The following is a 23782-nucleotide window of genomic DNA, read 5'->3' as shown; positions in this document are numbered from 1 at the left end:
AATCGCGTTTCTGAACTCGCCGGGACTTCTACATGTGGCGGAGTATGGTGATGCACCACCCTATTGGTGATGACCACCAGTTGCTTTGTTGTTTGGCGTGGTTTCACTATTTTCCTTTTTTTGCAGCTTTGATGCTTGTATCAATGGTGGTTCACCAACCAGTTTGTCGTGGTCACCAAAGGTTGCTGGTGGTGGGGTTGCATATGTTTACCCTGTTGGTTGGTCGAGGTTGTCTACAACTCAGTTGGTGCTGGATAACCGTTTGTTCACGGGGGCGATGGGAGGTGGCAGGTTTCGGATGTTGGCCAGTGTGCTTGTTGTTGTGGTTTCCTTATTGGGTCCTTCATTCCAGGTTGCGTCTCAGGAGTCGGAACAGTGGGCGATCTCCTTGTTAAAGATCTAGTTTCCGAGCCATGGGCAGGACCGTTTTTTTTGCGGATGGGATCTTCTTTGTTTCTTGGGAAGTTTCGTGCGGTAGTGTTTATCTGATTTTCGGTGTTACATCGGATGTTGGCTTTTTTTTTTCAACAGTTCGGTGTTTTATCGAAAATGATTTTAGGGACTTGCAGATCTTAGGTTTTAGATTTGTAGTCTTGAGTGTTTTAGCTGGTTTTGTTAAATTATCAACCATGTTGGTGGTTAGGTTTTGTTTTGAGTTATCTTTTTTGTTTTCGCTTATTAAGGTTTGTTATAGGCTAATTATATGTTTCATTTAGATCCGGTTTGTATCTTGTTGATCTTCGGTTTCATTTATTTATATAATTGTATTTCGGGAAAAAAAAAATTGTTTATATAACCCCTACGTTATCAAGTTTTTAATATTCTATATTTCATAATCATTATCTTCCAAATAGTAATTTATAAATGGTGGGTTTTAAGAAATACAGAATATTAAAAATCATTATATTCCAAATAGTAATTTATAAATGGTGATTTTTAAGAATTCAAACTCACATTGTTTATAACTCCTTTTTCTAATAAAATACATTGATATTGATATGTACGAAGAAACAACAAATGCCAAGATATATTGTTCAATGTTGGTGTTTGACTATTTATAAGAAAACCACAATATACAAATGTTGAGACAAAAGTATCACCGAGTCAATTGTTACATACAAAAATCTTTCAGTCCCAAACCCCATTTTAATCACATCATATACTTCCATTTCACACCACAAATAAATATTAATCGATAATCTACAGCCATGGATTCTCCACCTCCGGCAGCACCTCCACCTCCAAACCCATGCCCACAACCACAACCACAACTCTCTCCACCACGCCCTTCAACGACCAAACTAACAACCCGTCTTAACTCCTACATAGCCACAACTCGAGTCGGTATGCGGTTCAAACTCTCCGAACGAAACACTACCTTCACAACCGAGCTTCGAGCTGGAACTACAACTTTCCTTACCATGGTCTACATCCTAGCCGTAAATGCAAGCATCCTTGCAGACTCTGGTGGCACGTGCTCCGTTGCTGATTGCATCAACCCACTTCATCCAGATTCTTGTAAGTTTCCACCCGTGGACCCGGGCTACGCGGCATGCCTTGTACAAACTCGAAAAGATCTAATTGTAGCCACCACGGCCGCTTCTTTCATCGCGTGTTTATCTATGGGATTATTCGCTAACCTTCCTTTAGCACTCGCTCCAGGAATGGGCACTAATGCGTACTTTACGTACACGGTAGTAGGGTTTCATGGCTCAGGAAGCCTATCCTACCAAACGGCCTTAGCCGCGGTTTTCTTTGAAGGCTTTATCTTTTTAATAATTTCCACAATCGGTGTTCGGACTAAGTTAGCCAAACTAGTTCCCAGACCAGTTCAGATATCATCGTCCGCTGGTATAGGGTTGTTTTTAGCTTTTATTGGGCTACAAAACAACCAAGGTATTGGGTTGATAAGCTATAGCCCATCAACACTAGTAACATTAGGAGGCTGCCCGAGGAATTCTAGGGCAGCCCTAGCACCCGTTTTTACAAACGGGTCTATTTCTCTTATGTCAAACAATGTAGCATCTGGCGATATTTTTTGTTTACACAATCGTATGGAAGACCCTACTTTATGGCTAGGCATTATCGGTTTGATGATAACTGCATACGGATTAGTGAAAAAGGTCAAGGGTGCAATGATTTACGGTATAATATTTGTGACCGTTATTTCATGGTTTCGGGGCACAAGTGTGACCGAGTTCCCAAATACCGAGTTAGGTAACTCAGCACACGAGTATTTTAAACAAGTTATTGACGTCCAATCAATAAAAACAACTATGGGAGCCATAAGTTTTAAAGGTATGAACACAAAGGCTTTTTGGATAGCATTGGTCACATTTTTGTACATAGACATACTAGACGCCACTGGCACATTATACTCGATGGCTCGATTTGCTGGCATGATGGACACAAAAGGAAACTTTGAAGGTCAATATTTTGCATTCATGTCGGATGCATCCTCAATCATGATTGGGTCATTGTTAGGAACATCACCAGTAACAACGTTTATTGAATCGTCAACAGGAATCAAAGAAGGTGGTAGGACAGGGTTAACCGCAATAACTGTTGCTGGATACTTCTTTTTGGCTTTCTTCTTTACGCCAATGTTAGCATCGGTACCACCGTGGGCTGTGGGCCCACCGTTGATATTGGTTGGAGTATTGATGATGAAATCGGTGATCGAGATTGAATGGGATGATATGAAACAAGCAATTCCAGCATTTCTAACTATGATTTTGATACCATTGACATATTCTGTGGCTTATGGGATAATTGGTGGTATTGGGGCATATGTTATCTTGAACTTATGGGATTGGGTGATGATTTTGATGAAGAAATATGGAATTAAGGATAAGATTAAGAGTATAAGTTCCTTTAGTATTCAAGGATCAAATATTGGATGTAGTAATAATACAAGTATGGGGACAGAAAAATATGCTGATTATGTAATACAAGATAGTGTCTAATAGTTGTTACTAGTAGTAATGATTAACTAATCCTACTGTAAAGTCATTATAAAATATGTCATTATAAATAAATATATACACCATAGATAGATTTTATCAGGCCCAAATAATTTTTCACATTCTCTCATTTAGCTTTTTTTTTTTTTTTTTTTTTTTTTTTTTTTTTTTTTAGAATATGATTTTGCACAATGCTGGGTGAGTCTGGGTCATAACAAGCTTTGCGTATGTTGATAAAAAAAAGCAAAATATATGAACCAAATAACGAGGCCCATAACGTGATTGATCCAAGATTAACAGCCGAACCAACCCTCTTCTTTCTCCTAGCAAATGCCAAATATGTGACCCACGTAAATTCCGGCATATTATAGTCCATCCTTTTAATGGTTAAACTTAAAATATTACGGAGTAATTAAATCCATCCGTCGCTATTTAAATTTCTAGTATTTTTTAGGTCGTCCCAGCTTAATTCATCATTTTCTTTCATATATATATATATATATATATATATACACTAGGTTTTGAGCCAGTGCGTTGCACGATTGCTCAAAAACCGTTAGAAATACATAAGGAGTGAAGAAGTGAATGACTCTAAATTACTAAGAAAAAATTATACATAGTATGTTGTAATGAAAATTAACAATTTTGGAGTATGTGTTAACAATGTTATTACAGTATCATTTTCTATTCCATATATATTGACATAATTTTTTGCCCCCGCTGAATAATAATTCTGGATCCGCCAGACCGCCACTGCATATATATGCAAGCAGGGTGACAATATTAGATAAACTAACATGTATCACTTAATCAACCGTTATTGTAAGGTATAAGAATCTTAGACCATGGTAAGCTATAACTTGTAATGATTTACGGAGTATAATTTATTACATTCATAATCACAACAATACTTTGTCTACCAGGTGATGAACTGATGATAGGGTAATTTGTTGGCAAAAAAAATCAAATAACATGTCAATACTGTGAACTTATATTCCACAATCGGTGTTCGGGCTAAGTTAGCCAAACTAGTTCCCAAACCGGTTCAGATATCATCGTCCGCTGGTATAGGGTTGTTTTTAGCGTTTATTGGGCTACAAAACAACCAAGGTATTGGGTTGATAAGCTATAGCCCATCAACACTAGTAACATTAGGAGGCTGCCCGAGGAATTCTAGGGCAGCCCTAGCACCCGTTTTTACAAACGGGTCTATTTCTCTTATGTCAAACAATGTAGCATCTGGCGATATTTTATGTTTACAGAATCGTATGGAAGACCCTACTTTATGGCTAGGCATTATCGGTTTGATGATAACTGCATACGGCTTAGTGAAAAAGGTCAAGGGTGCAATGATTTACGGTATAATATTTGTGACCGTTATTTCAAGGTTTCGGGGCACAAGTGTGACCGAGTTCCCAAATACCGAGTTAGGAAACTCAGCATACGAGTATTTTAAACAAGTTATTGATGTCCAATCAATAAAGACAACTATGGGAGCCATAAGTTTTAAAGGTATGAACACAAAGGCTTTTTGGATAGCATTGGTCACATTTTTGTACATAGACATACTAGACGCCACTGGCACATTATACTCGATGGCTCGATTTGCTGGCATGATGGACACAAAAGGAAACTTTGAAGGTCAATATTTTGCATTCATGTCGGATGCATCCTCAATCATGATTGGGTCATTGTTGGGAACATCACCAGTAACAACGTTTATTGAATCGTCAACAGGAATCAAAGAAGGTGGTAGGACAGGGTTAACCGCAATAACTGTTGCTGGATACTTCTTTTTGGCTTTCTTCTTTACGCCAATGTTAGCATCGGTACCACCGTGGGCTGTGGGCCCACCGTTGATATTGGTTGGAGTATTGATGATGAAATCGGTGATCGAGATTGAATGGGATGATATGAAACAAGCAATTCCAGCATTTCTAACTATGATTTTGATACCATTGACATATTCTGTGGCTTATGGGATAATTGGTGGTATTGGGGCATATGTTATCTTGAACTTATGGGATTGGGTGATGATTTTGATGAAGAAATATGGAATTAAGGATAAGATTAAGAGTATAAGTTCCTTTAGTATTCAAGGATCAAATATTGGATGTAGTAATAATACAAGTATGGGGACAGAAAAATATGCTGATTATGTAATACAAGATAGTGTCTAATAGTTGTTACTAGTAGTAATGATTAACTAATCCTACTGTAAAGTCATTATAAAATATGTCATTATAAATAAATATATACACCATAGATAGATTTTATCAGGCCCAAATAATTTTTCACATTCTCTCATTTAGCTTTTTTTTTTTTTTTCAGAATATGATTTTGCACAATGCTGGGTGAGTCTGGGTCATAACAAGCTTTGCGTATGTAGATAAAACAAAAAAAAAAAAAACAAAATATATGAACAAAATAACGAGGCCCATAACGTGATTGATCCAAGATTATCAGCCCAACCAACCCTCTTCTTTCTCCTAGCAAATGCCAAATATGTGACCCACGTAAATTCCGCCATATTGTAGTCAATCCTTTTAATGGTTAAAATATTACGGAGTAATTAAATCCATCCGTCACTATTTAAATTTCTAGTATTTTTTAGGTCGTCCCAGCTTAATTCATCATTTTCTTTCATATATATATATAATATATATATACTAGCCTTTAAGAGCCCGTGCGTTACACGGCGACTTTTAATCATAAAAACTTGAAACGTAAAATGTTATATCAATTAACTGTATGATAAAGACAGTATCGAAACGTTATTTACATAAAAGCCTTACAAAGGCTGGTTACGAAAGTAAACAAAAGCATATAAGTTAACTACAGTTCATTGGGTGGTGGTACAAAAGAGTAGTTGGTTATCACTTGTCGTTTTCCTTCTTTGATTTGTCACATCCTTCTTCACCCGCATATACATTTTTGTTTTGTTATTATTCTTAATTTTGAATTTTGATTTTGATTGTGATTGCTTTTTCATTTGGACTGATACAATTTAAGTTAAACAATTCTTTAAATAAACAACCACCATAACTTAAAACATCTTCAATATTATAGGAAAAGTGTCAAAAGTATTCTTGTGGTTGAATTAGTAAAATATGGATTACCCACATCCTTCATTTTCAGTTTCAATCATCATGAGACCTCCTACCTTTTTAGTAACAAAATGTGTACCAAATTTTTCCGTAAACCAATCCACTAAAAAAATCACACACAACATCAACCTAATATATTATAGGTGTTATAGTTATAAGTTGCAAAATATACTTGATAACAAATATTGTTCGAGTCTACCCAATATATACATTCACCTGAACAAAATCTATACATAAACTTCAATACAGGTGTAGCAAAAGTTTTGAGCCTATATTGAAAGAGCTTTCCAGAAAAAGTCTATAGAAAGAAATTTCAATTTACCAAAAAAATTTGTCCTCAAACTCAATCAAATGATCGCTAATCCGAATCCATTCGTTATCATGGCAATGTAAATCTCAGCAAGTTTCTAATCGCAATGTGATATCATCTACTTTAATTTCATATAGCATTGTGAAGTTGCTGCAGCTTTTGGGATCACAAAAACATACGGAGTAGTACATTTCTCGACATAAGATACACGGCCACCAACCGATGCAGTATGCCAAGTCCATCTCCATCAACTCCAACCATAGACAAAACTCATGAAACACTAAGTACTCAGTTTCCTTAACATTGTCTCACAAACCACGTGCTATATATGTAAGATAAACCGTGAAATCGAAAGTTTTAAGTATTTAGTCGAATATAATTTTGACCCTATATTTGTGATTGAAAAAAAACTATTTCTCCAATATGAAGTAGAAATACAATAAAAAAGCCTCGTAATTATCAAATACCATTCTAAAAAAAATCAACAACAACAACACCACCCAATAACACATAAGTGGTGTATGGGAGAGGTGAGATGTAGACAATCATTTCCCTATCCGTGAATAAAGACAAGTCATTTCTCCCAACCAGAGTGAAAACACTCTTAAAAGTAGAGAAAGTCATCCCTCTCTCTAAAAAAATCAATCATGCAAAATGTGACTACTCTACATATAAATTTGTATAATAGAAATATGGTATCACACCATAGACACGTATTATTATCATCACCAACTAAATTGAAAAATTAGTTAATCTCCCAAATAGTCTCAATTTTATGAGAAAGGATAGTATCAACATACCTTAAATCCGTATATTTTGAGCACTATCTTCATATGCTTCTTGTGAAATTGAAAGAAAACATCAAAAACTGCTTCAACGTGCATTAAAGTTTCAGAATTGTGTCTATGCTTATATAGAACCTTCTTTCATCTATGCTTATAAAGAACATAACGTTTAGGACAAATACATGATACCTGCAATAACCTTCAACATTTGAGCCAGATAATCTTATCTTTAATCTCATTCATCAATCAAAACATAATATTTGTTTGCTTAAACATCATAGTCATTAGTAACTTGGTATTCAGTAAACAACTATAAGTCTAGAACATGGATTACTTAGTGCTTCTTTTGCTTTTAAAACCAATAATCAATAACAAAAGGTCTTCATACCTCACGTTTGTGGGATTGGGTATTTGTAATACCCCGTCCTTATCCACCTGGACGAAGTTATCAACATTTGGTCCCATTGCGATGATCGACTCCAAGTAATGTCCTTAAAATGAGCAAATGCACAGCGGAAGACTTCTTTCATACCTGAGAATAAACATGCTTAAAAGTGTCAACCAAAAGGTTGGTGAGTTCATAGGTTTATCATAACAATTATTTCAATATCTTAATAGACCACAAGATTTCATAATCATAAACATAATACACTCGCAAGTGTATGTAAAGCATTCTAAGTGGTTGAGCACTTGGTAACCATACTTAACATTTAATCAACGTCGCATATTCCCTTTATTATGAAATCTCACTACACCGTACCAAGTGTAGTCACCGAAACGAAGTACTGTGCAACCGTTGAATACTGGTCGTCCAGTCCGGTTGGGGTTGTCAGGCCCGATAGATCTATCAACAGGATTCGCGTTTACAATACCAATGTAAATATTAGTTACCAAGCTACAGGGAAATATGCCAGTGGTACAACTCAACGTAGAATATATTTTAAGTACTTGTGTCTATTTCGTAAACATTTATAAAAAGCAGCGCATGTATTCTCAGCCCAAAAATATATATTGCAAAGGCAATTAAAAAGGGAGCAAATGAAACTCACCATACTGTATTTTGTAGTAAAAATACATAGGACGATATTGAAAAAGTATAGGGTTGGCCTTGGATTCACGAACCTATATCATTTATATATATATTAACACATATAATTGTAGTCGGATAAATTTATTCTTAATTTATATATCTTATATATTTAATTTGTAATAATTGTATTCTTATTTTAGAAAATATTTATTTGTTATAATAATATTGCTAATATGAAAACAATAATAATAATATTTTGTTATTATATTAATATAGATGTTAATAAATAATAATGCTAATCATAATAATAATAATGATAATAATATTGATAATTCTATTAAGGATAATAATAATGATAGTTTTAATAAAAATAATAATTTTGATAATTTTAATTATAATGATACTTTTAATAAAAATGATAATAATAATAATAATAATAATAATAATAATAATAATAATAATAATAATAATAATAATAATAATAATAATAATAATAATGAAATAATAATAATAAAGATAACTACCTCAAAGAATTTGGCCTAAAAATAATGCCCACGCCCGGGCTCGAACCCGCGACGTCCCGCTAACCCGATAATACTCCTAAAAATAAAACATCGTTGTCAAGGCTCGAACCCGAGACCTCTTGTATAACACCAATTATTACGTTTCTTGATCTATACCCGGTTTAATTCTATTTAATTCTTATTATTTCAGTTTCCTTTTTCTTCTTCAATTTAAGATCATAACATCACCATTAACATTATTCCATAATTCATGATCATTAACATCTTCAAATTATTATCATAACCTCATTATTATAATCATAATCATCTATCATCATCATCTTTCGGTTACCATTTTAATATTATGATATCATCATCGGCATACGGTATCATATTATCATCAAACAGTATTATCATTTCGCCATCATCAAACATCACGTAAACCTCACTTCATCTTGCTCATCATCATATATCAAATGATGCGAATTTTGATGCTGTTACCGAACAGGAACAAACAAAAGAAAAGAAAACGTTGGCCTTTGCATGTTAATGGCCCAATTGCTAATCCCTTGAAGAAATGCAAAGATGAAGGCCCAACCAAAAGATTATATATACGGTCCACTTGTCAAAAGTAGAAGCATACCCATCGTTCAGAAATAATTGTTGAGACGAAATTACAGAGTTGCTGCCTGCGACTTTAAGAAAGAACCATACTTGTTGACAAAAAGACGAATCACATGATTATCATCCAAAAACATAAACAATTACATAATGCACATTCAGCAACTCTAAAATTGGATATAAAATGCTTCCAGCTGCAAACGATATCTATAATTCTATATCAACAAAGTAAACAACATACGATAAGTACACTGCATAAACTTAGAAAGTCGTATTTTATTAAAGATGCAGACCTAATAATAACAAAAACAAAATCGACACTAAACAAAAAATTGACCCTCTGTTATCGTAGAAGAACGTCGTTGTAGAACATTTTAAGAACCAATTCATTAATTGATTATGTGAACAAACCTAAACTTTTAATGCAAATATTCAGTTGAATCTATAAACAAAAAACGAAAACATAAATTACTGTATGGTTCAAGCTAAGTGCCTAAGTTCTCTATAAGAAAATACATATACATACTCTATATAAAATTTAATTAACAAATAGTTACATAAGCACTCAAACATATATGCTTCTTACATGCATACACGCAGCCTTTCAAATTATTTAACCTCTGAATATGTATTGACAAAGTTGTTGAGAAATCACAGTGAACTTTCATGCTTCAAAATCTACAAAATTCACACAGAAGGTACAAAAATGTGTATATGTACATGATTAAAAGAATATTGCAAAATGAAAAGTAATATATAACAAATATGGTGGAATTGATTAGAAGAACATCCAACGAAAACCAAATTCAGTATACTTAGTTACAACAAAACCGCACTTGCAGAAAATTATGGCATAAATTTTTTCTAACGCCACGATAAGACAACTCTAAAAGAATGTAAAAGAAAGGGAAAAGGGAAGAACTTGTAGCTATGTGGCCTTAGTCAAGATTGGATCTTCTTTCTAGTAGGAAAGGCACTTCAAAACTCCATCATAATGTCAATGTGACCTGCCAAACTAAATAAATATGTAAATAACACCAACGTATCTGAAATGATAGAATAATTTTTGGAATGTACTCTAAATAATAGTTTATGGGTCAAACAAACATTGTCCATACCTCTTCTAATGCAGAGAAAAAAAGACATGAGAAATATAACAAAAGCACCGAGACGACACAAACCTAATACAGTAACATAAAAATATAATCTATCAGCTACATTTGACTCCCTTTTTCTCATCCATGCCATGACTACCAATGAGGCCTCTATATCAACCAAGAAGAAAAAGAAAAAGACCAATCATGTGTATAATTCCCCATATACCAGATGAAAGCATTTTCAATTACACAAATGTCACTTTCAAATTACTAAGTACGATTAACCGTTTACTTTACAATGTCAGTGAGTTTCATAACAAACCTCTACAGGACACTTTTCAGCCCCAACACAAAAATGTGCACCTGTAATGCATCTCTAATAATAACTTGTGCAAACCAATATTCAAGCCTATTGTCTAACTTAAATTCAAGCATATTCGACGGGGAATCATTTTATATGGTAAGAAGCAATTTTGTTACTGTTAAAGTTCAGGTATTTAAACTTACTATACATGAAAGCACTAACTTTATAAATTTAAAATTAGGTTGAAAACAATACTCTTTAATAGATAGTAGTCCTTAATGCACAAATAACATCATTGGGATTAACCAAACAAATACTATATCAAACAATTAAGTAAACAATAATTACTGATTGAATTTCCTTAAGCAAAAAAATACTTACTAATTAAAACTTCATTGAGTATACCCGCCAAATGTGTGCCTGCAAGTAAAGCAATCATATTGAATTAAAAACAAAACTATTTATGTCTAACTCGAGAGAAAAGAAAGCCACATATTGCACCGACAGACTTACGGTTGGCTTATACGTCCATATAAGGGATTATAGGCATATATAAAAATCATGATTTCTTTCAAGTTTTTTTTTGTGACAATAGGTTTTAAGGCGTACTCCTTAACTTCCCTCAACTTTACTGCATAATAGTATATCATAATGTTTGGTATCTCCAATAAACAAACTAAAACTTGATATCCATAACTCAACGTAAAACTAAATTTTGATACTAATACAAAAATCATTTATTCATTCAGGCATTTCATCAAACACTTGATATGCAAGCATAACTATAAACTTGTTTACATTAATTGAACTCGAGTGATTTTGAACAATTCTATTGAATACACTTATACAAAAATTCAAAACCACCAATTCTGGTCACGTTCAGCAACAACACAAAATCTCATAAATATGGTTACTAAGCATAGAAACAAAAATATTGATTTCTTATAAAATGAGTAGTCCAAATACATGTACATTGAACATAGACAGCAAGACAAACAAACAGTATCACCAAATGAAAATCAAACACTAAATAGGAATACCTTTGGCGGCTTCATGGGTATAAGACTCCGTATCAGTAATGGATATCACCTAAAATATTTAAGGTTGACTTCTGGCTGTTATGTTGCATAATCGATTGGATAAATTGATTGTATAATCGATTTGAAGAAGACGCCACTATAGGTGTTTTTGGGGAGAAAAGCAGAGAAACCCTGAAAAAAAAAAAAAAAAAAAAAAACTGCTACAGTATAACAGTAAAGTGAGGTACTGTACTGTTATACTGTAGTGGGTGATATTGCTTAATATATGCATATTCTTAGTCGCAATATCAGTCCCAAATGTTATGATTTTATGTGTATTCGAGTAGTTTTCGGTTTGTAATTGGTTAAAATGTTCAAAGCGTCGAATGAAATGTTATTATGGATTTTCAATAATATAAAGATCAAAATGAAGATAAAATGAAGATTTCTAATGAATAACAAAAGAGTACAACATCACGCCTCAAGACTACAAGTTAAAATGATCGAAATCACGAAATCTGCGCGCCTGCACGAAAAAAATCATAACTAAATCATACGGACTCGAAAAAAGGCGAATCAGGTGTCCAGACGTCCGTAACTCAAAAATCTACAACTTTCAAGAAGGAACCTTACGCGAAACGTGTACCTATTTACGTGAAACGCGTAATGTTTGGACGATGATTCAGATTCCAATAGTACATGGGACGGTGGGTTTTAGTTAAATTAATCCATCTTTTTCAGTATCTTTACAGCAATATTCCAACTTTCAAGTAATCAATTCTCAAGTTGGAGACCAACTACCTCTACATGATTATGATATATACGAGTGCTTTGACAACATTGAGGGGGGAGAGTCAATTAAGAAGAAAAGCATACTACTTCAATTATCTCCATATTTTAGTTACGTATCAATTTATTTATATTTCACTTCTGTACCAAATTAATTTTCAAGTCAAGATTAGGATAGTTTTATTATTAAGGGTTGTATTGTTCGTGATTACGGGTGTTATTATTCGTGTGCACGAGTGCTCTCATTTCCATTTTCTACCATTTGTAATCATTAAATTGAAGACCTTTTGTAAGTTTGTTACTTTCATTTTTATTATTGTCATTGTTACTTATTATTATGTTTATGTTTATGTATTATTATTATTACTCCCGTATCATTATCATGATTAGTTAGTAAATTTCCATAGTGTTCGCTTAGATGTAGAGCCCTAGTGAAATGGATTGTTATCATTTGTAAAAATTAAAATGTAACTTAAGTATTTTTAACATTGAGCCTAATTAAAAGAACCATAATTATGTACCTAGATATTTAACCCTTGTCACTTAATTTAATAGATTCAAATAATGAAAGTTATTTTTATTTATATAAATTAAGCTTCAACATTAAAAGTGATTTAGACGAACTTTTGAATAAGTTATTAACACTAATTTAGAAATAAAGTTCGGTGGTTTGGGTAATATCATTAGTTATATAAAAGTGAAATTGCAAAAAGGGAAACCGTTATGATTTGGGTTTTGGCGAAAGTCAAAACTAGATTGGGTCTCAATTTAAATACTTGGGGACTAGTAACTATCTAAATAAGATCAAATGAAAATTAGACTTAATTTAGCTAGTTGAAACTTTATTTATTCGAAAGAAAAATATAAAGTTTTATACTAAACATTTTAATAGAGCTTAAATTTAAAACAATCCATGGATCTAGAGGTGACACATTTAAGTAAACACTCCCATTTATATATTGCAAATAATAATTATTATTATTATTCATTTACGTATTATTATATAGTTAAAATTGAAAATATAAATCAATGAACTTCGGTTGAACCAGACTGTTTTGTCACATCGAATAAACCATACGCGAATCGCGTATAGTTTCACACGAACCGCATATATTTAAAAGTATACGCGAAACGCGTATATACGTACACGAAACGCGTAAGTGTAGATACAGTACTGTTACGATTTTAGTTTAAATTCCAAGTTTTAATTAAATCTTTTTATTATTACTTCCCCTTTTTTTACTAGATTAACTATCGGTAATTTAATCTCTTGAACTCCATTCTCCCTGTGGAACGAACCGGATTTACCAACAAACTAAACTACGCGGATAGGACTAGTTGCCTATATATGTGTGAAATCAACCTGAATTTATTAAAACACCACATATACAATAAATCAATTCGTGTAACAAAATAACTCAAATCCGTTCATAAATAAAGGTATAGTTTCAACACATCAGCGGGCAACTTACGCAAATTAGCATATTGTTAAATGACATCCCATTTACTCTATTGTCTGTGTTTACTCCATTGAGGAAGCTATACACGCCTACTCCATCAGGCGGATCTATCTTGATATCTTTTAAATCATCAGCTCGTTTCCTACTCCTTCTTCTTCGTTGTGAAGAAACATGAGATCCATCAGTAGATCCATGACTACCATCTTCAGATTCAATACTAGAAGACACAATGGTTGTATATACATTTTCAGATCTGACTCTATTTCTTCTTGGCACACCATCTTCTAACAAATTAACCATTCTTTCCATCTGATGTTGCAGAGCTTCAATAGCTCTATCTCTTCGAAGATTATGAGCTTCTTCAAGAGTCATATTTCTAGGAACCTCAGCCATTTCAAATTAGATCTGGAAATAAGCTTTTCAGCTCAAAAATAGAGTATGAATAGAAACAACAATAAAAATTATAAGAAAGCTTCGATTGAGCAACCTAAGCTCTGATACCACTTTGATGCGTAATTATGACTTTAAAAACGCAATTTAGAACAAGCTTTCTTCACCTAACAGATCTGAACACGAAACCCCCAATTTGTAATAGTAACAGCCCTAAAACAAAGTATAAAACTCTGAAATAAGAACACAAAGGATAAGAATCTAAACCCCAAATTGATAAAGATACAATCACAATCAGAGATCTAGAAACAATCCAAACATTCTATTACAGCTGAAAAAGATTCCACCACAACTATAATATCAGATATGAAGATTTGGATTTTACCACAATGTTTGATAAAGTAATACCACAAACACTGATAAAGAAACCACTCTTAGCCACCAGAATCAAAGATTCGTAAAGACACAAAGATTTTGTAAATAGATAAGCTTTCATTCATCCATCAACTGAGTTTTACAATTACAAGAGCTCTCTATTTATAGGAGAAGCTTAACAACTATTTTCTAGACAAGACAAAAACATAAAAAGGAAAAGGAGACAAAAAGGACAAACAATTACAAATTAGCCAATAAGAATAAATGACATAATCTGCAAAAGCCTGTCATTTGGTAGTGCTCCTCCCATGATAAAAAGCAGCCAATGATAGACAAGAATCTTCCTTGGACAGCTCAACATTCTAGAACAGCCATACACATGTGTTAAGCACATGACTTGGCCTGGTTATTGAAAAGTGTAAGTAAACTTTGAATCATATCAGCATGCCGGCCCTTCAGAAAGAAAACAACGTTGCCTGCTGGTTGAACTAAGTTTCGTGTGCTGGTTGAACTAAAATTCTTTAGCTGGTTGAACTTGCTGGTTCATCTAAGTATAACTTTACTAATTCATTTTGCTAGTTATCCGGCTGAGTGAATTAAAGCTTTAATGGCTGAACTAAAGCTCGTTTGCTGGTCCAGCTACTGGTTCTTCTTCTTTGCTGGCTTGCCTTCAACTATCAAAACTTTTTTCATGAAAACTTAACTACTTCATGTAACACTCTAAATTTTTTTTAACTACAGCGGAAGTATATAATTACCAAAATAACCCTGATTAACGTTTACAAAAAATAGTTAACAAATCAACTTAGTTAACATTATTACAATATTCCAAAAGGACGGTGTTACATAAAAACATTACAAAATCAGAAACATCAGAGTCAGCTCATAGTCAAACATGTCTCCTAATCCGTCCGCAACACCCATCCTAATCAGTAGTACCTAAACCTGCAAGGGGTGGAAATGTGTGACAATCGTTCCAAATCCATATGGACGAACACGTCATTCATCGATTTCATTGCGAGGTATTTGACCTCTATATGATAACTTTTGTAAACATTGCATTCTTTTGAAAAGGCACACCATAAATGAATATTTAAATCAAAGGTTTTCGATATCTGATGATTTCTACATATAGACAATCACCGTAAATAATAGTTTACAATAATACTTCCGTTGACAATGCAGTCAAAATAAGATACATGGTGATGATTTTGTGAATGCAATGTTTTCTTGAAAAATATGTCATGTAAGACTCCATGCACATAGCTTGTCTAACACATAAGCAAACAGCGGAAGACTTCTAGGAAACCTGAGAATAAACATGCTAACAAGTGTCAACACAAAGGTTGGTGAGTTTATAGTTTTATAGTTTCATATAATCTGTATATAAAGGTGGATCACAAGATTTCAGTTGTTTCGTCCAGAAACGTTTATCAAAATATTCTACAAGATTGAGCACCCTGGTAACTAAGCTTTAACGTCTATCTAATAAGTACCCCTGTGTTTAACATGCAACCAACATGTACGATACACTCAAATAGCATACGTCTATTTTATATTTTAGGCTAGGGTTTCTATACCTGGAACAGACGGGGATGTCAAGCCCTATGGATCCATATACTACTACTCGCGCCCACAAGTTCTTATAACTGGCAGTTAACAGTTACCAAAGCTAAGGGATTTTCGGTTCAAACTCAGTGTAGAATTTAGTATGTACTTGTAACCATTGCGTTTAAAATAAAGTGCATGTATTCTCAGCCCAAAAATATAGATTGCAAAAGCAATTAAAAAGGGAGCAAATGAAACTCACTTTAGCAACATATAAAGTTGTTCACCAAAATATGACCGAAACTCGGATTACCAAATAACCGTAGATCTCAACCTAGAGAACATATGTTGGTCAATAAATGTTTATCAAGCTAGGTCAGGTCATAGTGTATCACAATCCTAATGCTCGAGATCGACATACAAAAGTTATCCAAAGTCGTTTCAAAAAGTCAATTTTGACAGTTGTTTAACAAAACGAGACGTACCTTATATAAGAATTCATTTACTCGGTTAGTAATATTCAAAAATTCAATTAATCAATATTACAAACAAGTTGTTTGAATCTTAATTGCAGATTCAAAAGCAATTTCAATTAACATCAATCATAATTCAGTTGATCATATCTTTTAATCCGTTCATCGAAATTATTCGATATCTAAATGAAAAGTTATTGATTGTTCGCCAGCTTTCCAAAAACATGTATATCATATACCTTTTACCAGTAGTATATGTATTTAATTCGTGATTCATTATAAACTGTTTAACGATGAAATTTAGCATACACGTATGTATAAATATATATACTCGAGCACTAGACATGGATACACAATTAATATATAAAAGATAAAATATGAGTGCTTACGTATAAATATTGGGATTCAATATTGTAGAAAAGTACGTAGACGTAACAGAGATGATAAACACTAGGTTTGATTCATAAATATACCCCCGAACATTACCCATAATTTTCTTAGCTCTATCCCGCTTGAAAACCCATTTTGAAAGTGACACGCTCAAGACCTCGTCGTAGTATTTTATGTATAATATTAATACTACTAATAATAATAAGATTAATAATAATATTAATCTTAATCTTAATAATAATAATAATAATAATAATAATAATAATAATAATAATAATAATAATAATAATAATAATATAAATATAAATATAAATATAAATATATATATGAGTGTATGTGTGCAAACAAAATGGAACAAATTCGACTGAATTTATAGATGTGGCCAGCATTCTTCAGTCATGCGATCGCATGACTTTCTGGTTCAATCCCCATGCTATCGCATGGGGAGTCCTGGCAGCTCACATTGTTTTGGTTTCTTCCTCGCCGACATAATTTTATATTAATTTTTATAATATATAAATTATATAATTAATTATATATTATATTAAATTCACGTGCATAGTTGATTTGTAATTTTCGTTCCGATAAGTAGTACGTCATCACTCGACTCATGTCCCGGTTCGGGTTTTTCGAATGTTCCTTCGTACGCTGAGAAAACTTGTATTTTACATTTTGGGATACGTACCTTTGTCAAAATATAGCCTTAAATTATCCATAAACTATACCACTCAAAGTATATCTTAAACTTTCGAGTGTTTTGGTCATTTACTTCTATAAATTATCGCCTCGCTATTTGTTAATATATATATAATATATACATTTTCATTTTGAAATAGTGTTTTACTGTAGCAAAGTTACTGGAGCAAAGTTTTTTTACTGTAGCAAATAGTGATTTTCGAAAACACTGTAGCTTTTCGGGTACTGTAGTAATTCGAAAATACTGTAGCAAATTAGTGTTTTACTGGTTCATTTTAAACGTTTTAGTTAACTTATCTAAATATCAATCGAATCAAAAATCGAATGTTACTATCGTTTACTAAATAACTTGAAATCATATATATTCAAATAGATATATAAACCAATAAGTTTAATGTACGGTATCATGCAATTAAAACTTTGTTACGTTTTCAAGTTATAGTATATATATGTATCTATTTACATATAATGGTTAGCGAATCGTTGAGAACAACCGAAGGGTACTTGAATAGTTCAAAAATTTTGAGATTCGGTTTTACAGACTTTGCTTATCGTGTCGGAAACGTTAAATCATTTAAAGATAAAGTTTAAATTTGGTCAAAAATTTCCGGGTTGTCACAAAATGTGGGGGAATTAGCACAACTGCTAAGTGAATGGATACTATCTAACAGACCAAGCATAACAACTGAACATGCAAGGGTCACATATATGCTACCGTCCTGAACTAGCATACAACAATTGACAATATGAGGATCGGCGGCTTGTACGAGCACACGACTTAGCTGATCAGGCTACAGTCTACCGATAGACTGCTTTACTAATTCTACTGCATAACCGTCCAGACGCAACACATGCGTCCTTCTATGCTATACTGAACAATCAGTAACATCATGACCCGACCAGGCTACCACGGTCGACCTCATACAAACCCTACCTTGCCGCCTCGGTGGGTTCCCAACCTTGCCGCCTCGGTTGGTGTCTAACTAATAGTGCGAACATAAGATCACAGATAATCAGTCATGCAATCGTCCTAACTAGCATGAAAATATCTAATTACACATGGTATTCATACTGAGCATAAACATAATATAAAGAGTCTGAACAAGTAGCGTGTCAGCTACTTAATACTCTATCAAGAGATAGACCCACTCACTGAATACCAGCAATTAACTCAGATAATGTATCACTGAGCGACTTCCTTATCCTTATCACCTGAACATAAGGCAAATCAAGTTAGTTTCTGTCCGTTAGCACAAAACAGCACAGTACAGTGAATCAGTATCTAAAAGTGCCGCTAAAAAGTCTACTTAACACTTATGCATTTTCAGAATTTACATCCTGATTATCATAAGTCACGTGTACAACATAACAGCTAGAAAACAGCTAAGTTAAACAACAACTACTGTTCTGATCTACATCCGTACGGTTGCAAGTCCATCCGTACGATTACACACTGTGATGATCCGTCCAAATCCATATGGACGAATACATCATTCATCGATTTCTTTGCGAGGTATTTGACCTCTATATGATACTTTTTGCAAACATTGCATTCTTTTGAAAAGGCACACCATAAATGAATATTTAAATCCAAGGTTTTTGACATCTGATGATTTCTACATATAGACAATCACCGTAAATAATAGTTTACAATAATACTTCCGTTGACAATACAGTCAAAATAGATACATGGTGATGATTTTGTGAATGCAACGTTTTCTCGAATAAAACATGTATGACTCCATGCACATAGCTTGTATAACATATAAGCAAACAGCGGAAGACTTCTAGGAACCTGAGAATAAACATGCTTGAAAGTGTCAACACAAAGGTTGGTGAGTTCATAGTTTTAATGTTTCGCATAAACTGTATATAAAGGTGGATCACAAGATTTCAGTTGTTTCATCCAGAAACGTTTATCAAAATATTCTACAAGATTGTGCACCCTGGTAACTAAGCTTTAACGTTATAATAAGTACCCCTGTTTTATAATACATTCAACCAACATGTACAATACACGCAATCCAACGTGTACTAAACTCAAATAACATACATCTGTTTTATAGTTCAGGCTAGGGTTTCTATACCTGGAACAGACGGGGATGTCAAGCCCTATGGATCCATATACAACTACTTGCGCCTACCAGTTCTTATAACCGGTAGTTACTAGTTACCAAAGCTAAGAGATTTTCGGTTCAAACTCGTTGTAGAATTTAGTATGCACTTGTATCCATTGCGTTTAAAATAAAGTGCATGTATTCTCAGCCCAAAAATATAGATTGCAAAAGCAATTAAAAAGGGAGCATATTGTAACGACCCGACAAAATCGTCATTGACGGTGCCATTAACTTAGGTCCCGTTACGTGGTCATAGTCCTAAATGAGACGCGTTTGACCAAAATTATGTCGCATTCATTTGAAACGTACAAGACTTACAAAGTTTAGTTTACCAAACGGTTCGACAACAAGTTTAAGTTTACAAAAGTTATAAAGTATAAATGAAATAACTTGCGACATAATATAAGTTGAAAATCACAGTTGCTATAAATAGCGTAAGTATGTATGCTTTAAGTTTGAATCTAAAAGTGCTATCGCTAGCGTATGCATGTATGCTTGACTCCAAGCAAGTAATCAAAGTGTCCGGAAGCATGTATCAAGTAGCCAAGTATGAACCTGAGAAACATATAGAAAACTGTCAACGAAAAACGTTGGTGAAATCATAGGTGCATTTGTAAACGTTGTTTTTGAACCACAAGATTTTTGTATTTCCATAACGTTGATTATCCAAATCGTTTGCATTCCAAAAGTATGTTCGCGAGCACCCAATTATCAAGACTTAACTTTCCTTCCATAGAACCCCATCACAATAGTGTTAGAACATACACTGTTTCTCAAAAATATATTTCATCCGCATAACGATAGCGAACCGTCCGAATGAGGGTTTGTCAAACCCATATGGCCATACAACATAAGTTCTCGCTTACACCCGGCAAGTGTAACTAATGATAATCGAATTAAGGATTTTTGTTCAAACTCGCTGTGGAATGTTTGTTTCTTCGTACTTGTGTTCAAAGCATAAAAGTATGTAGTATAAAACTGTATATGTTTCTCAACCCATGATTTAAAGTATAAAAGTTGTTGAAAGATGGGACTATGATCTCACCTCGAGTGCATGAGTATAAAAGTACTTCACAAAGTAAACGTGTGCATGAAAGTTGTTTAGCCTCGACTTAAACAAGTAAATTGTATCAATTACCAGTTATGACACAAGGTCGGGCGAAATGTGTTCAATTAGTCCCATGGCTCGTTACGACTTGATTATATAGCATGTGAATCACATTGTCAAGTTTCATGCAAGAATCAAGTATAAAATAAGATTAGAACGATTGCATAAGTGTTTGGTTAAGTTCGACCAAAAGTCAAACTTGGTCAAAGTCAAAGTCAACGGGTTCGGGTCAGGTATCCGACAATTTTTCTAATTTATATAATCATATGTGAGCATGTTGACCAAGTTTCATGTTAATCGGAGGTGCGTAGCATGGTTAGAATTAAACGAAAAATGACAATTTTGGACAGCCCCTGATAGATCATCTGGACGGCATCCAGAATGACTGGACGGCATCCAGCAGTGAAGGGTGGGACAGCGTCCAAGATATGGGATGGCGTCCCAATGAACTACATGTTGCTGAAGCTGAAATTTGACAAGTCTCGAACCAAAATCATTTCAAACACAACTTATGAACCGAAAACACTCAAGACACGTATCTTATATCGTTGGAAAGGTATTTTGATAAAGATGTAACGACCCGCACTTTTTCGATCGTTCTATACTTATAAGATTAATATTTACATAAATTAAACCTTACCAACATGATAAGCAATCCAAATTGTCGAGACTTATGTTTTTCGAAAAGAGTTTTACACAACGTTTGACCGTCTAGTTTGACCGATGATATCACGAACTATACAATATATGATAATTATACGTTTGTGTATATATATGTATATATACATATTTAACATGACCTAAGAATGTTTTAATATCTCATTTTGTATTAATAACAATAAGTTATAAGTATATTTTGAAACTACTAACTTAAGTTTTCAAAACGATAACCATACGTAACGTTATTTGACTTAAATACTTATGACCTATAATGTTTATACATATATCGTATAAGTAATGTATTTAATCACTTTTAAAGACTTAAATACATAAAACAATATAAGTATATTTACAAAAGATAGCTATATTTGAATCCTCGTTCCGTTTTCTCAAAGATTTCCATACGTATACCTAGGGTATATGTACCCGTATCATACGCAGCTTCTAGATGTATTTACTATTGGTATATACCAATAAAAATCTGCTCCTTAGCAGCCTTAAATGATTAAGAAACATGTGGAACCAACCATTTGTCAAGTAGCATGAATTATTTAGCAAGAAAACAAAGTTAGGTATTTTTTTTTCCTTTATAACCTAAAAACGTTTTTATGCATGCACACCATTTCTTCACCCCATTTTCTCATACTTACACTTCCATCTCTCTCTCAAAATACTCTTAACTTCATACTTGATCATCTTCAAGCATTTTCCCCATCATTTAGCTTCAAAAACAACACTTAAACCTCATAAGAAAACCTTACAAAAACACTTCAAGAAATCCTTCCAAGAACACAAACTTACTTCCAATCTTTCATCCAATTCCATCACCCTTTTGGTTCTAGCTTTTTACTCCTCTTTTACAGCAACCTTGTCCAAGGAACTTGAGGTAGAATCTATGTTCATAACCTTATTCGATTCATATATATATAGCTATCTTATTTTGTGGTATAAAATTTTAACAACAAGAACATAGTTTGAATGTTTTCAAACTTGTTTGCAAACTAAATAGATCCTTCTAACTTAACTTTTAAAATACTTCAAGACCTGTAATATATCATAAATATATGCTAATTTAACAAGGTATAACTTGGTTTTTCAAAGAACACCTTAAAAACTGAATTTACGACGTCGGAGTGCAACCGGGGGCTGTTTTGGGTTGGATAATTAAAAACCATCTTAAACTTTGAATTGGAGGTTTATTTTCTGGAAAAATGATTTTTACTATGAATATGATAACACATAAAAATTTCATGATTTAACTCAAAGTATAAGTATTTTTAGAAAAATAATCATTTAAGGTTGTTTACATGATGGAAAATGATTAACTTCATAAGTTTCACTAAAGTTTGACCTATGACCTGTGATTTCGAATACAAACTAAGGTATTTACAGTTCATAGTCTTAAAGAGGGACTCGATCCAAGGAAGTGACAAGTTGAATCAACGAAAACGGAGTTGTAACGAAGAAACTATGACCAAAACGAGATCGGATATCTAAGACTTGCTTAACTTCGGGATTAATTGGGAAAAATTAAATAAAATCACATATTTCTAAGATAACATGATATTTTATATATATGTACTTATAATTCAATTTTATATGGTTCAGGATCACCCGCAAACAACACGAGAAGATTAATCATAAGATCCCATGTTTGTACGCAACACGTCATTTGACAACACCGGTACTTTATGTACGCAACACGTCATTTGACAACACCGGTACCGTGGGTCAAGATTAATCTCGACCAATACATATACGATGGGGTTTTATTTATTTCGTTAGGGGGTTTTATTTATTTCATTGCGGGTATATTAAACATCTAAAAATGAACCATTAAAATTGAATTACTAACAACGAACTGCTAACTACGGACTAAGGAATTATTCAAAGTATTAAAAGTATAACAAGTGTATATATGTGACGTTTGTTTAAAAAGAAAAGGTATTGATATATTATATATGGATAGGTTCGTGATATCAACCGGAGACCAAGTCAAATCATATATATCTTCAAGACAACAGTGAGTATGTAGTC

At 33.3% G+C, this 23782-nt stretch overlaps 2 protein-coding genes and 1 long non-coding RNA gene across 3 annotated transcripts; 2 read left to right on the top strand and 1 right to left on the bottom strand.

Annotated features, from left to right (window-relative positions):
* Positions 1-1027: 1027 nt before the first annotated feature.
* Positions 1028-3020, top strand: LOC139881673 (adenine/guanine permease AZG1-like). Its single transcript, XM_071866114.1, has one exon. The coding sequence runs from the start codon at positions 1209-1211 to the stop codon at positions 2964-2966; it is 1758 nt and encodes a 585-aa protein (XP_071722215.1). The 5' UTR covers positions 1028-1208; the 3' UTR covers positions 2967-3020.
* Positions 3021-3955: 935 nt separating this feature from the next.
* On the top strand, positions 3956-5197 carry LOC139844891 (adenine/guanine permease AZG1-like; the record flags this gene model as incomplete). Its single annotated transcript, XM_071835116.1, has 1 exon — positions 3956-5197. A coding segment is annotated over one exon (1188 nt), but the record flags the coding sequence as incomplete, so codon positions are not given.
* Positions 5198-10043: 4846 nt separating this feature from the next.
* LOC139881667 (uncharacterized) lies at positions 10044-11895 on the bottom strand. The gene is made up of 3 exons (XR_011771735.1): positions 11761-11895; positions 11102-11140; positions 10044-10334 (listed from the first exon to the last, which is right to left on the bottom strand). It is a non-coding gene; the product is annotated as an uncharacterized lncRNA (long non-coding RNA).
* Between the last annotated feature and the right edge of the window lie 11887 nt (positions 11896-23782).

The sequence above is a fragment of the Rutidosis leptorrhynchoides genome, chromosome 1 (assembly GCF_046630445.1).
Source record: "Rutidosis leptorrhynchoides isolate AG116_Rl617_1_P2 chromosome 1, CSIRO_AGI_Rlap_v1, whole genome shotgun sequence".
Taxonomy (NCBI): domain Eukaryota; kingdom Viridiplantae; phylum Streptophyta; class Magnoliopsida; order Asterales; family Asteraceae; genus Rutidosis; species Rutidosis leptorrhynchoides.
Note: the sequence above shows the minus strand (reverse complement) of the source record. Positions and strands in the feature narration are given on the sequence as shown.